The sequence below is a fragment of the Arachis hypogaea genome, chromosome 14, assembly GCF_003086295.3.
Source record: "Arachis hypogaea cultivar Tifrunner chromosome 14, arahy.Tifrunner.gnm2.J5K5, whole genome shotgun sequence".
Taxonomy (NCBI): domain Eukaryota; kingdom Viridiplantae; phylum Streptophyta; class Magnoliopsida; order Fabales; family Fabaceae; genus Arachis; species Arachis hypogaea.
In genome coordinates this window covers 32,592,166-32,606,269 of record NC_092049.1, presented here as the reverse complement: position 1 = coordinate 32,606,269, position 14,104 = coordinate 32,592,166, and the positions used below count along the sequence as shown (strand labels likewise).

The following is a 14,104-nucleotide window of genomic DNA, read 5'->3' as shown; positions in this document are numbered from 1 at the left end:
ATATTTTTATTTTAATATATATTTTATATTAATAATTAATTTTAGTAACTGATTTTAATGTAAACTAATACTTAATAAATCAAAAAGGTAAATTAATTCATTGCAAACCGCACACACTAGTGATTAGACAATTCTATTTACACTTTGTTTGGATTAAGATAATATAGAAGAAAAGAAAATAAGAAAAAAAAAAGTTGTTTAAATGAAGAAAAAAATGGAATAGAAAAAAATAATATAAAATCCACCAAATATTTTCTTCTAAAAAATAAGATAAAAATAAAAGAAAAATATATAAATAAGTATAAAATTATTAATTCACTTTTGATCAATTAAAAAAAAAAAAACCATAAAGATAATTAATATAATTTTTTTCCTCTCATTTTTTTTATTTAATTAAATTTTTTTATTTTTTTTATTAATTTTTTTTATCCAAACAATACATAAAACCATCCATTTTTTATTTTATTTTTTTTCTTCTAATTTTCTTACCTCTATTTCTCATTATCTATCCAATCAAAGGGTTAGTGTAGGAACTACGTAACGTTATGTTGGGCCATCACACGTTCACAAATGTAGCTCACAGGATCCAGACAACCAAATTCTTTTCACTCTCACAAAAGAAAACACACAGCAACTTTCAAACCAGTTGTTCTGTTGCATTTGCAGTTGCTCTTCCTTGAAATTGTGACCTCATTCGCGCTCCAACTAGAACCTTCTTCGAACTAGGGTTTTCTCAGGGGTTTTAGCTCCATTCAATTTCTATCACAAATCCAATAAAAGGAAAAACAAAAATAAAATCCTCGATTCTCTTCAAAAGCCTCAATATTTGTCATTGTCAGAGCAGATAGCTTCCTCAAATGGTTCGCTCCAATGGCGTCAGGCTTCTTCACTGGGCTGCTCGTCGATCACTCTGTGATTCCAAAGATTCCGTAGGCATTCTTTGTTTCCGCTAAAAATAAATTCCTCAAATTTATTTTTTTAAATAAATTGACGCTTTCAATTTTTCTTATTTTCCGAGAACTATGATTTATTTGTGGAATTTTTTGCCTTATTTTTAGGTATATCAAGCAGTGTTTCAAAGGGGCTATAGGGTACTGAATTCAGGGCTTTGCAATCCAGCCAAAACTTTTGGAAGTTGTGGTCCAGGTAATACTACATAAATAACACGTTTTGGCAGCTACTAGAGTTGACTGCATTTCCATTTCTTGTTCTCCATGAAATGTTGAATTAAGTAATTTAGGTGTATCTATGTTGGCCAAAAGATTCATGGATTTACTTTCACTTTTTGTTTTGTTCACATCCTCTCCATTACTCATTTGCAGTTGGAGACGGTTTAAATTTGAAGAACTGGTTGTTACTGGGAGGAGCGGCAAATACCTACTATTTGGGGTCGTCTAGAACAATTCATGGCTCTGGTATAAATTATCAATTAATTGCTGTGTCACGTGCATGATTTCCTTTTGTATTGTAGCATTTTGATGAATTTCTTTCTTGTTCTTTATCACTTGTAGTTTGTCTACTATTTTCTTTTGATCAGGCTCACTAGGAGCTTGAAATTCATGCTTGCATGCTACTTTCATTGAATTGCTTCTATGTGAGTCTGACTTATTTTTACATTGAACTCCTTACAGCTTCATTGTCTAGAGACTATTATGATGTTCTTGGTGTGAGTAGGAATGCAAGTTCTTCTGATATAAAGAAGGCTTACTATGGGGTAGGTTTCTCATAATTGTTTGTTCCATTCCACCATTTTCTTGAGCTGAATGCTGAAAATATTTGGCCATTGCCTAAGCTGTTGGATGGGCAAGAATTTCTTCTATAATTTATATTCAGTTTCTATCAAATTTTGCTTATATACAATCAGTTATCTGCATTTTCTAACAGGGAGTTGTTATTTTAATTATTCAATTGGTAGAGAAGACTACGAAGTTTTGGTGAAAAAATTTTGCTTCCCGAGCCCTCTCCTCCCTCTCTCACAACACACTTCTCTCTTTTTTTCTCTGTTGACATAATAGGACTGCAAATGAATTATCTTGTATACTATTTTTTTTCCTCTTCTTTTTCTAATGTCTTGATTTTTATAATATACTGCAGCTAGCAAAGAAGCTCCATCCAGATACAAACAAAAGTGATCCTGAGGCTGAAAAGAAGTTTCAAGAAGTTACTATTGCATATGAGGTGTAGAGCTTGCTCTTTGTTGTTGTAGTTCTTATTAATCCAAACCAGAGTTCTAGTATGAATATGAATACCCCAAATTAACTGATTGCTGGTTTGTTGCCTTTCTTTGTGTGTTGTAGGTGTTGAGGGACGAAGAAAAGCGTCAACAGTATGATCAGGTCTCACGACTTTCCAACTACATACTTGATACTTTCTCCTTTATTGGGTGAGAGAATTTGGGGGGTGGAAGAGGTTTTAGGATTTCAAGTATTTATCTTTTAAATGATCTAAGAAATTATATTAGAATTGAAGAGAAATTACATAAGAGGATAAACCATCTTGACATAGATACGTAGGGTTTATGTAAGACATGAAGTCGAGCTATCCTATATATGACACCTTTGAGTATCAGCTAAAAGACCCCATTAAATAGACCATGTGCTGAGCAACATAGAGAAGCCAAAAATATAATTCTATCCTAATGAAATCAACAGTCAAAAAGGAATCATAAAAAATTCTGGAAGTCCTACCATTTGCACTGGAGCATTGCAAAAACTGTGGACTGCCACAGAATAAAATCGTTGCTTTTTGACATGAGCCAAAACCTCTGAACTTAGTCAGAAGAAACTAATGCAAGTAAGATTTTTTTTTTTTTTTTAACGTAGGATATTTAAGTAGAAGGCTTTTCCTTTATGAGAAGATAACATGATGGAGATATTTGAGAAAAGTATGGAGAATAGGGGGGTGGTAACTCTTGTCATTGCATAATAATAATAATAATAATAATAATAATAATAATAATAATAATAATAATAATAATATTCTTGTGACTTGAGCTTATTCCTTCACTTGTTGAAGATTATATTGCCATGATGTGTGCTTGAAATAAGTTTTTATACAATGAAATGGAAAATATATAATTTTTTGTTTTTTTTTTTATTTATCATCCTATGCAATAATTCTATGTAGCATATAATTTTGAAGGTTTAAATTTTCACTGTGCAGTTTTTATTTTCTTTTTTGTGACCTGCTTCCTCGTGGCCATCCTTTATCTGTTTAGTGTAGACACACCACCATTTCTTTTCAGAAAATGAAAAAAAAAAAATTATAATAATTGAAAATTGATATAGTACATTGCTAAAATTTTAAGTCGCAAAGACTTTTTTTGTCAAGAGTGTAGGATTCTATGAGCCTCAGTTTTATGTAGGACTTGTGCTCATGCACGTGCTTCTAGGTTTAATTGTGTATTGGTATGTCAATTTATTATGAGTGATTTATTGCTTTCTCCTAAGCATCGGGTTTTTCCTTTTCCTGTTTTGCTGTCCTGTTGTTTTCTTATTTTATTGTCCACCAACAAATAAATTGATGTATTTTAATACGAATATGTAGGTTGGCCATGATGCCTATGTGAACCAACAGTCTACTGGTTTTGGAGGAGGCCAGAGTGGCTTTAATCCATTTGAGCAGATATTCCGTGATCATGTAAGGACTTACTAATTTCCTCCATTTAGCTCTGTCTCTGTCTCTCTAAATCATTTCTATCTGTGCATAATTATTTCTTTATGAAATGGTCATTCCTCATTAAGTTAGAAATCCTCTAGGAATTGTGCTTCATAATTATCATATCATTTATTCTATACCATATATAAGATAATAGGTGCTAATGACCACCTTTTGTCATTAAATTTAAGAAACTTCCTGGTCAAGACATACTTTCATAATCACATGTTTATTAAAAAAAAAGTACTTACCACTGTTAAAAAAAAAAACACTATTATCCTACATAATTATAAAACATATCTAAAAAATGGAAATGCAACTTGATGGGGACAACAGTCTGTGCTTGTCAAGAAGCTAGTACTAATAATGAATTTTCATTTCTATATATCACTTCTGTTGTATTTTATGATTTATGAACAGAACACCTTAACTAATCATGCAACTTCCTCGATCACTAGTTCGGGAAATGGTGTATCTATTTACCACCCTGATCTATATGCTGAAATTTGGTGTAATATATTTCAATGTAATTAGTTTTATGAGTATGCATCTGTTTTTCTTTCTTAATTGTAAGGCAGTATATTTTGGTCTCAGTATGTATTATTTGTTTATTTATTATTCTAATGTCTATCCTCTCTGCATTTAACCAATCATGTTGTCTAATTGATTTCTTTCTTTTTGAATCCCATATTTGAAATCTAATATGGTTCTCCTCAATGGTGATCAGGATTTTGTCAAGAGCTTCTTCCATCAGAATCTTGGTGGCGAGGATATCAAGGTTTTTTCTTCATATATAGTCATCTTTATATTGCTAATGACTTTCTTTGAAGGGAATCTCAATGATCTCTTTTACAGACTTCAATTGAAGTATCCTTTATGGAAGCTGTCCAAGGGTGCACCAAAACCGTGACATTTCCAGCAGATGTTGTGTGTAATACCTGTGGTATGCTAATTAGTCATCTAATATTTTTAAAGCTTTGAATCTCACTGCTATATTCAGTTTGGTCTGTATGTCAAGGATCTTTCTCTTGCTGAACCTGCTGCAGGTGGGACTGGTGTTCCTCCTGGTACAAGACCTGAAACCTGTAAAAGATGTAAGGGGTCAGGGATGGTCAGTATTCTCTCTCTCTTAGATAGTGAGATCATGCTACAAGTTTGAAAAGTGTCATCAGATTAATAATTAATAATTTTGAGGCATGTGCAGACATATGTACAAGCTGGCATATTTAGGATGGAGAGTACTTGTGGTTCGTGTAAGGGAACTGGAAAAATTGTATCGGTATGGTTCATCTCGTCTTATTTATTAATTAAAGCTTAAAACTTTTGTAGTTTTGTATATTATATAACAGGTCGGAACCTCAGAATTAAGATATTATGGAATAAGCTGCAATTTTGGGTTAATTGCTGGCATATTGTTCTTCCTTGGACACATTCCATATCTGGAGTTATTATTCTCCTGTCCCCCTCAACTTGTCATATGATCATGGCACTGTATTTATCATATATGCAGTTAATTCTTGTGCTCAACTTCAGTACCAATGGCTTTGGTGGGGAAATGTTAATAATTTTGTCTTTATTGTTTGTATCAGGAGTTTTGCAAGTCTTGCAGGGGTGCGAAGGTTATCAGAGGAACAAAGACTGTCAAGTTGGATATTATGCCCGGTAACTTTTAAAAATGGGGTATCCATATCATAGTTACATGAATTCATTGATTAGATGACATACTGCATACCATTTCTCGCATATTAGTTCACAATTCATCTGCGTACCGGAATGTCATGGCTATACTTCCCACATAACAATTTTGCATGTGGCATGCCATGTATCCATTCCTGTACCAAAATATATTGCGTTCCATGGAACTATGATCTATAAAAAATGATTTGAACAAGTGATTCCATTAGGTTTAAGCTAACCCACTCTTTTGGGATGTTGTGTAACAAAGCTTTAGTACTAGTAGTTGAATTTGATTATGCGTTGACAGAAGACAGCTATATGTACTTTCTTATATTATTGCACATCCCTTATGTTGGTTCTTAGGTTCAGTTGTTCCGCTAGGAAAAAGGAGGTCTGATTGTTTATTTGATACTTTTGCAGGGATTGACACTAATGAGACCATTAGGGTTTATGGAAGCGGTGGAGCAGATCCTGATGGAGGTCAACCTGGAGATCTTTATGTTACTATTAAGGTACTTAAATAGCTTGGAGATCATATCCTCTTTTTATTTGTACTTTCGGCGTATCATTTTTATTTGTTTCCTTTCTCCCTTTCCTAGGTTCGGGAAGACCCTGTTTTCCGTAGAGAAGGATCTGACATTCATGTTGATGCTGTTTTAAGTATCACACAGGTAAATTCCTTGGCCGAAAATTTTTAGCAATGAGATATGTGGCTTTCAGTTGTAGTGTCCCTGCGTTCTGTCCAAAAATGCATATGCTTAATAGGGGGAATCAATTTGTAATTAATTTACAATTCTTGGCAAGCAACTTATTAGAAGGATCTCTCATCCTTCTGTCTTGCATTGGTCTTCTCTCTAAATAATATTCTTTTATGAAAAATTTGTAGGCAAGCTAACTTCTCTCTCTCTCTCTCTCTTTCTCTCTCTCTCTCTCTCTCGCTCTCTCTCTCTCTCTCTCTCTCTCTCTCTCTCTCTCAATAATAACCTTATTTTATAAAAATATTTTGCATGAGCAACTTCGTCAGCATCGATGAAAAGAGATGTTAATTCGATTTATTATACTCTGGAAGCATATGCTATCTTCAGAAAATGTGGTTTTATAGAGTTGACATAGTTGTAATCGAGATGCATATTTTTTTTAACAGTTCTTTATCTGATTTACACCCTTGTTAGGAACTACTAACATTGTATAAGTTTTGTTGACATGAATTTTTGCTTTTTACAATAAAAAAGAACTAGTTTGAAATATTTGGTGTTGATGACTAGATGCTGAGTGTGATTTGGCAATTAGTGTTTTGGTTGGTGCTAGAAGTGTTTTATCATACATTTAGTCAATCGCAAATATATGTTGTGTGTTTGTGCTGCATTTTCCAGTGTTAAGTTTAAAATTAAGCTAAACACTGGAAATTTGTATATTTATTTTCAGGCAATTTTAGGGGGAAGCATTCAGGTTCCAACCCTTACTGGAGATGTTGTTCTTAAGGTTAGTTATTGCTGTTCCAAGGCATATTTCTCATGTTATTTTAGTAACTAGCAAAGTTTAAATGTGGAGTTCCTATTTGGCAGGTTCGGCCTGGCACCCAACCTGGTCAAAAAGTGGTTTTGAAAAATAAAGGTAAAGCAACTACCAACCATGCAAGGAAAGTCATATCTTTTATTTTGGAAAAGCATTGTGCAAAAATACATGCATGAATGGCACACACCACCTATTGCTAATCTCTTTTGTGATTCTTATCTTCTTTCTTTGAAACAGGGATCAAGACAAAGAATTCTTACACATTTGGCAATCAATATGTTCATTTTAATGTCAGCATTCCAACGTGAGTGTTATATATATTGTTATTTCAATAATATACTGTGCATGGTTTCATGATTGATTCCTACAATACAATTTTCCTCTGCCTGGAATCCTTCTGCAGAAACCTAACAACGAGACAGCGAGAATTGATTGAAGAGTTCGCTAAGGAAGAGCAAGAGGAATCTGATAAACGCAGAACTGCATCAGCTTCTGGCTGAAAACTTATGCAGAATTTCTACTATATATTTTATCATCAAATCATGCTCAACTGGCCGGCAAATCCGCCTGCTGTGCTGAAGTTTTGTAGGAACCACTTTTTTAGCCACTTCGAATGTATGTAATAATTTTCTCCAAAACTTTCATACTAAATTAAACTTTCAAATTAACTTAAGGTAGTTCGACTGTACACCCATATATTCTAGTTCCATAATGTACATATTTTTCCATTAACATAATTAGAATGGGTGCAAGTTACAATTAAGAGATGTATTATTTGGGCGGATAGGTAAAACTAGAACTAGATGGTTTGTATCGATGGTTGTAGCATCACCCCGAAATTTTAGAAAATATTTGCAATACACATGTTTATGAGAAATGATGAAATTTCTTTTTGTTTTTAAATTATTAAACCTTTTAAGGGATGAGTTTTATACTAAGAATCTTCAAAGAACACTATTAAACGGTTTATTCAGGTCAGCTTAAGCGGCCATGTTATTATACACATTGTTAAGGGTGGTGCATGATGAGCCATGTAAAAAAGGGTGGCCGGTTGAGGGTTAATGCCTAGTCCCTACTCTAGTGACCCAAAGAAGAAAAAGGTGGATACTGGATAGATATATGAACTATGAAGTGTGACTAAGCTTTATCACATAAGTGATAAATGTGTATGGCAACTCTCTTGAAAGATTTAACGACATTTGTGAGTTGTTAAAGCTTAGTATATAATACACTTTGCTAGGGTTCAACGAGTCTGCATGATGTAAAGCTCTGTCTGCATGATGTAAAGCTCTGTGGAGGTGCATCTCATTTTGTTTGTTTGGTGCTCTTTGCTACTTAAATTCCGCCTATGTTACACTTGTGGTACATAGCCAGTCCCAAGCCCGGATAAAGGAGGAGGGTTGTGTTAGGTCTTCGATAACCAACATAAAAATATAGTCGAATTTCCATGACATGAATCAAAGACATTATTGCGCTAAACCTAGGTCGTTGCTCGGAAGCAACGCGCTGTATGGCTCGAGTACGATGTCAAATGAGCAAGAGCCGCTGCATCGGTGCCCGGATGTAGTGTTAAATGAGCATGGGTTCCCGCGTTTTCGTGAACAGACGAGGGTAAATAAGCTAGTTCACAAAGTAAAAGGTAAAGGTCGGAACGACAGAAGGTTGAGATTTGGGACATGAAACATAGGTACTTTAACAGGAAAGTCCATAGAGGTGGTGGACACCATGACAGGGAGGAAGATTAACATTATGTGCCTACAAGAAACAAAATGGGTTGGTGTGAAGGCTAGGAAGTTGGATACTTCTGGTTTCAAACTTTGGTATACAAGAAAGGTGAAGAATAGGAATGTGGTTGGTATTATTGTGGATAAGCAGTGGAAGAAGGACGTAGTGGATGTCAAGAAGGTGAGAGATCGGATCATCTCTATCAAACTTGTGGTGAAGGGAGGTCCTTTTCATGTGATTAGCGCCTATGCACCGCAAGTGGGTTCGGACGAACAACACAATATAAGGTTTTGGGAGGATCTAGAGAGTTTGGTCCAAGACATACCTTCGGGAGATAAGATTTTCTTAGGAGGAGATTTAAATGGCCATGTTGAAAGAGAAGTGACTGGGTATGGAAGTATTCACAGATGCCATGGTTTCGGGGTGATCAATGCTGAGGGTAAAACTACCTTGGACTTTTCCTCAACCTTTGACCTTCTCATCGCAAATACATGTTTTAAAAAGAGAGACGAACATCTTATAACCTATAAAAGTGGCATGACAAGCTCTCAAATCGACTTCTTCTTGTTGAGGAGAGTCGACCGGAAATTTTGCATTAATTGTAAATTATCCCGGGAGAGAGTTTGATTCATGTAACCAACCCCACCTAGTGGGACAAGGCTTTGTTGTTGTTGTTGTTGTTGTTGGTGGTGGTGGTGGTGGTGGTGGTGGTGGTGGTGGTGCTCTTTGCTACTTAAAATTAAAATGTTAAGACAGGTGTCATTTCTGATTTTATGATTTTCATAATTCCCAGTCAATTGTGTTTAAATTGGTATCAATCATTTTAGAGTTGATATATTTTGGAGCCTTATTTTGTTTGGGGAGAACTTTAACTAATAATCATCATGCTATCGGAAACTTAAGTGAACAAAAAGAGAATTTAATTTGATGCACAGTCAGTATAAAATAGTTTTACATGTGCATCTAATTATATAGCATTATGTTAGAAAAAACAACTATTTTTTATATCGATCATGTGAATGGTCATCCAAAAAAATGAATATGAAACTTTGTGTGTGTATATATATATATATATATATATATATATATATATATATATATATAGAGAGAGAGAGAGAGAGAGAGAGAGAGAGAGAGAGAGAGAGAGAGAGAGAGAGAGAGAGAGAGATGTCCAACCAAAATTTTTTTATTTAAGAACAAAACAAGCGTAGACTAATCAAATCGTGTCTGAATTTTTTACATTTTAAAAGACATACTATAACTATGAGACAGAACATGTAATTTTGGCAGGAGGAGAGAGCAATGGGGGGAAATCACAGCAACCAATTATAACAAGGTTAAATTTCAGCTCTTTATAGGCAACTTTAATGACAGTTTTGACTCAAGAAGAGAAGATGGGTTTACATCCAAAGTCACATTGCCATGTAAGAGAATTCAGAAACTTTGTTTATTCTAACTCTCTTATGAGGATTTAGATCTCAAAGGGATAGATTTACATGGTTTAGTAATTTGAGAAATGGGTTTGTAACTAGAGAAAGGATTGATAGGGTATTGGTTAATTGGGAATGGAGACTTTTCTTTGAGAATGCTTCACTCTCGACCATGCTTGCTATAAGCTCGGATCATTGCCCGCTAATTTTGGACTGAAAACCAGTATATAAGATAAGCAAGAATTTTAAATTTGAGGCATTTTGGGCTGACCATGAAGAATGTGAAAATATTGTTAAGGGATGGGAAAAAGAGGTCTCACAGAATTACGAATGGACAAGGATAACAAGGAGAATGAATAATCACTAGGAAGAGCTAAAAAAGTAGAGTAAACCTACATTCAAATGGGCAGATATGGAAATAAATAGACTGAAGGAAGAGTTGAAGAAGTTACAAGATTCATATTTTACCGAAGAGAAGTAGAATCAGGTACAAGTGTTAACGGCGAAAATAACAGCATTATGGAAGTAAGAGGAGAAATTTTGGGGCTAGAGATCTAGATTAAAGTGGTTGAAGTGGGACAATAAGAACACATCCTTCTTTCATGCAACAACCATCCAGAGAAGAGAGAGAAATCATATTTAAAGATTGAAAAATGAAGCAGGTTATTGGTTGGAAGAGAGGAAAGAAATAATAAGGTACATTGAAGAGATTTTGAGCCATTGTTCACTTCGACTATAAGACAAATGTATGACAACATCCTAAGCAAGATTCCATTGAGGGTCACGGAAGAAATGAACAGAGGGTTGATTTCTGAATGAAATAAGGAATGCAATTTTTAGCATGGGGAGTCTTAAAGCCTCATGCATCGTCCTCAACGCCGCGTCCCTGCCCAGTGTGGTCGCTGCCGTAGCCTCGAACCAGCACAGATCGTCCTCCTTGCCGTGTGTCTTCAACGGCCAAGCCCGACCCGGTCCGTCACTACGCCACCACCCTCCCACCGAGAGTCCCCTGTGTTTTTATCGCGTTCATACCTGTTTCTTTTTTCAAACCATATATTGGAGGGAGAAGAAATTGGGGGTTTTCTTTGAGTGGTGTTTAATAATGAACATCCACATCTTAGTGAAAAGAACCATCCACATACATAGTAAAATGAACATTCTGCGGAGAATGTGCATGCAGAATCAAGTAAATAAAGTAAAATACCAATCGTATACCCAAATAAACATCCGCTTTAGAATGAAAAGAACATTCGCATACTTAGTAAAATGAACATCCGACTTAGTTGATAAGAAAAAAGTGACGAGACAGCAGGTGCGAGGACACCGGGGTCGCGATACAGCAGCGACGGAGGTAGCACAAGATTGCGAAAGAGTGGTTGCAAAAAAAAAAAGATGATTAAACCTAATTCATTCAAAATTTGATTTTAAAATTAAAATTAACTTTCTGTTTTTAATCTATTGTTTACGTTGTTCAGAAAAAAACGTTGTTCCCTTACTTTATCTTTCACTAAATCTTGTATTATGTGAATATAATAAATAATCTTATATTCAAGGTTCTAAGAACTAGACTGGTCATCAAACCGCTCTAGTTACTGGTTTACTGGTTCAACCGGTCCAACTGTGGTTCAATTGAAAAAATAGTTTTAGAATAAAATAATAAATAAGTTATAAATAAACATCCTAAAATATAATTATAGTCTAATATAAATCTTAAAATATCTTCTAAATTTAAAATAATACATGAAATGTCATTAACCAATGCCATATGATCTTATCAAAATACGAACTCAAAAGCTAAATAGTAAAAAGAAATATCTAAATGTCAAATGGCAACATAAAATTTATCATCAATCATAAAAAATCTGCAAGAATCTGTTGCAGATTTGTTTCGGTGGGATCATCTTCGCTTTTAATCCACCCTCTTGAGCATAAGAATCAAGAGATGCAGCATAAAGACCACTATTACCACCACCACTTTGATATAAATTAACATCAATATCACTTAATAAAATACACAAGTTATCATTATATTAAAAACTAACACTTTTTTTGCTCGCCTCTAATGACTTGCTGACTCGAAGCACGTTGCTATTCTTCTTGCGCTATTGCTTCATCAATTACATCCTCTATATCATCACCATCATCTTCACTAAAGCTTACTTTTCTTTTGCTTCTGTTGCTCTGAATTTCTTTCAATAAACTTTCCATCTATTTTCCCACATCATACGGAACTTTAGGATACTTTTTCACGTCTCCAGTAATCTTTGCCAAATGTTTCTTCATTCTATAAATTTTGCCTCCATTAAAAACTTGTAGACAAAATGAATATTGATATTGTGGCTTTCCATTCACTACTTGTAAAGCAACATATTTCGAAGCTAAATATGTTTTTTCCCATAAAATAGAAGAACCTTGTGTCTAACTATCGTTAGAACTAGGAGGATTAGGATTAGCAGCATCATTCGAAATAGGAGGATTGGTAGACAAATTATTATTCACATATACATTATTATTAGCAATGGTTTCTTGATTAATACTATCATCCATAAATAAAATCAAATAAATCAGCAACAAAAATTAAAAACAAGCAAAAAATAATCACCATAAATCCTGAAATCAACAAATCTATCAACAAAAATTCAAAAATAACAGACTCAGAAATTAAAAAGAGCAGCAGCCTGACAAAGCTATTTTTATCAATAATTTCAACAAACAATAAATAAATCAGCAACCAAAATTAAAAAATAGCAACAAATAATCACCCTAAACCTTGAAATCAACAAATCTATCAACAAAAATTCAAAAACAATAGACTCAAAAATTAAAAAACAGCAACAACATAACAAATCTATTTTTATCAATAATTTCAACAACACAAAATCCCTGTAACATCCTACCACATTAAGCCTTACGCTATAGTTATAAATCAGAGGTGATGAGGTATTATGATGCCTAAACGCAAAATAGATACATATATAACTGAAAGATAGAAATATAGCTAGGAGCCTGTGAAGAAAGATAATGGAACAGAAATCACATCTCACTCAAAACGTCAAAGCTATATAGAAATGAAAGAAATATATATAAAATTCAAAAGGAGATAAATAGCAAATACTAGTCTCGACCTGCGAAGACAAGACCGGCTAGAAAGTATAATACATCCCAAAAACACAAAATACAACCTGTTTCTCCATAAATCTACCTTTAAGAGGGATATACAAAAGTGTGTTCAAAAGTGGAGAATATAACTACACTAAGTACAAAATGCAAATCCAAAATAGAGTCTTCACTTCGAAGAGAGATCCAACACGCTTGACAAGATGCATCATGTCCTGTATCTGAAAAACAGAAAATTTCCAAAACGGGGGAGAACTAAAAGGTTCCCAGTAGGGTAATAATTCCAATACTAAACTCCCAAATTCACAAGGTTCAAGTCTAGGGTCCTTTCTAAACCGAATAGGGTAAACAGAGCTAAATCTTAGCTATACAGTAGTTTTAAGTCTTCAACTCTTCTCCATACAGGTCAACAGCTTTTTCAGTATCATAATGGTTAAAATTCAGTAATTTGTTGAGTAGTAGAAGCAAACACAAGTAGAGAGATTCATACACAAATAAAGGCAATTACATCAAGTAGGGCAAATAGAAGTTAATCAGAAATAACACATAGACAATCGAAATATAATTAGCATACTCAAACAATGTTACATATATGCAGATGATGCATGCCTGTTCTACTGGTCATGAGCTCACGTGTCAGTTATTATGCCAAACCCGACACAAAATCCGGTTGACACCCTAGATCGGTATCTTGGTGTGCATCCCAGGGAGGAATTATAAATCACAATACTATTATCTCAACAGAAAGTGTCGTCTCACCTTCTCGCGGAGGTATAAATGTGTCAAACAACTGAGATTGCTGTCTCACATCAATAAAGAGTGTCGTCTCACCTTTCATCCGAAAGAACGTGGGTGTTACGTATCACTGTCCCCACGTCACACCGTAAATATGGAACAAGCGGGATAAGACCACTGTCCTTGTCCGGTACAGGTGCCTAAAGCAAAAATCAATTCAATATGCAAGCGGGATAACACCTAGACCT

At 34.4% G+C, this 14,104-nt stretch overlaps 1 protein-coding gene across 1 annotated transcript; it reads left to right on the top strand.

Moving 5' to 3' along the window:
- Window positions 1-523: 523 nt before the first annotated feature.
- On the top strand, window positions 524-7,726 carry LOC112741937 (chaperone protein dnaJ GFA2, mitochondrial). Its single transcript, XM_025791131.3, has 18 exons — window positions 524-929; window positions 1,059-1,146; window positions 1,323-1,415; window positions 1,632-1,714; window positions 2,095-2,178; window positions 2,298-2,336; window positions 3,547-3,639; window positions 4,385-4,435; window positions 4,513-4,600; window positions 4,704-4,768; window positions 4,862-4,936; window positions 5,247-5,319; window positions 5,755-5,846; window positions 5,934-6,005; window positions 6,760-6,816; window positions 6,900-6,948; window positions 7,087-7,153; window positions 7,253-7,726. The coding sequence occupies exons 1-18, from the start codon at window positions 858-860 to the stop codon at window positions 7,347-7,349; spliced, it is 1,338 nt and encodes a 445-aa protein (XP_025646916.1). The 5' UTR covers window positions 524-857; the 3' UTR covers window positions 7,350-7,726.
- Window positions 7,727-14,104: the final 6,378 nt, after the last annotated feature.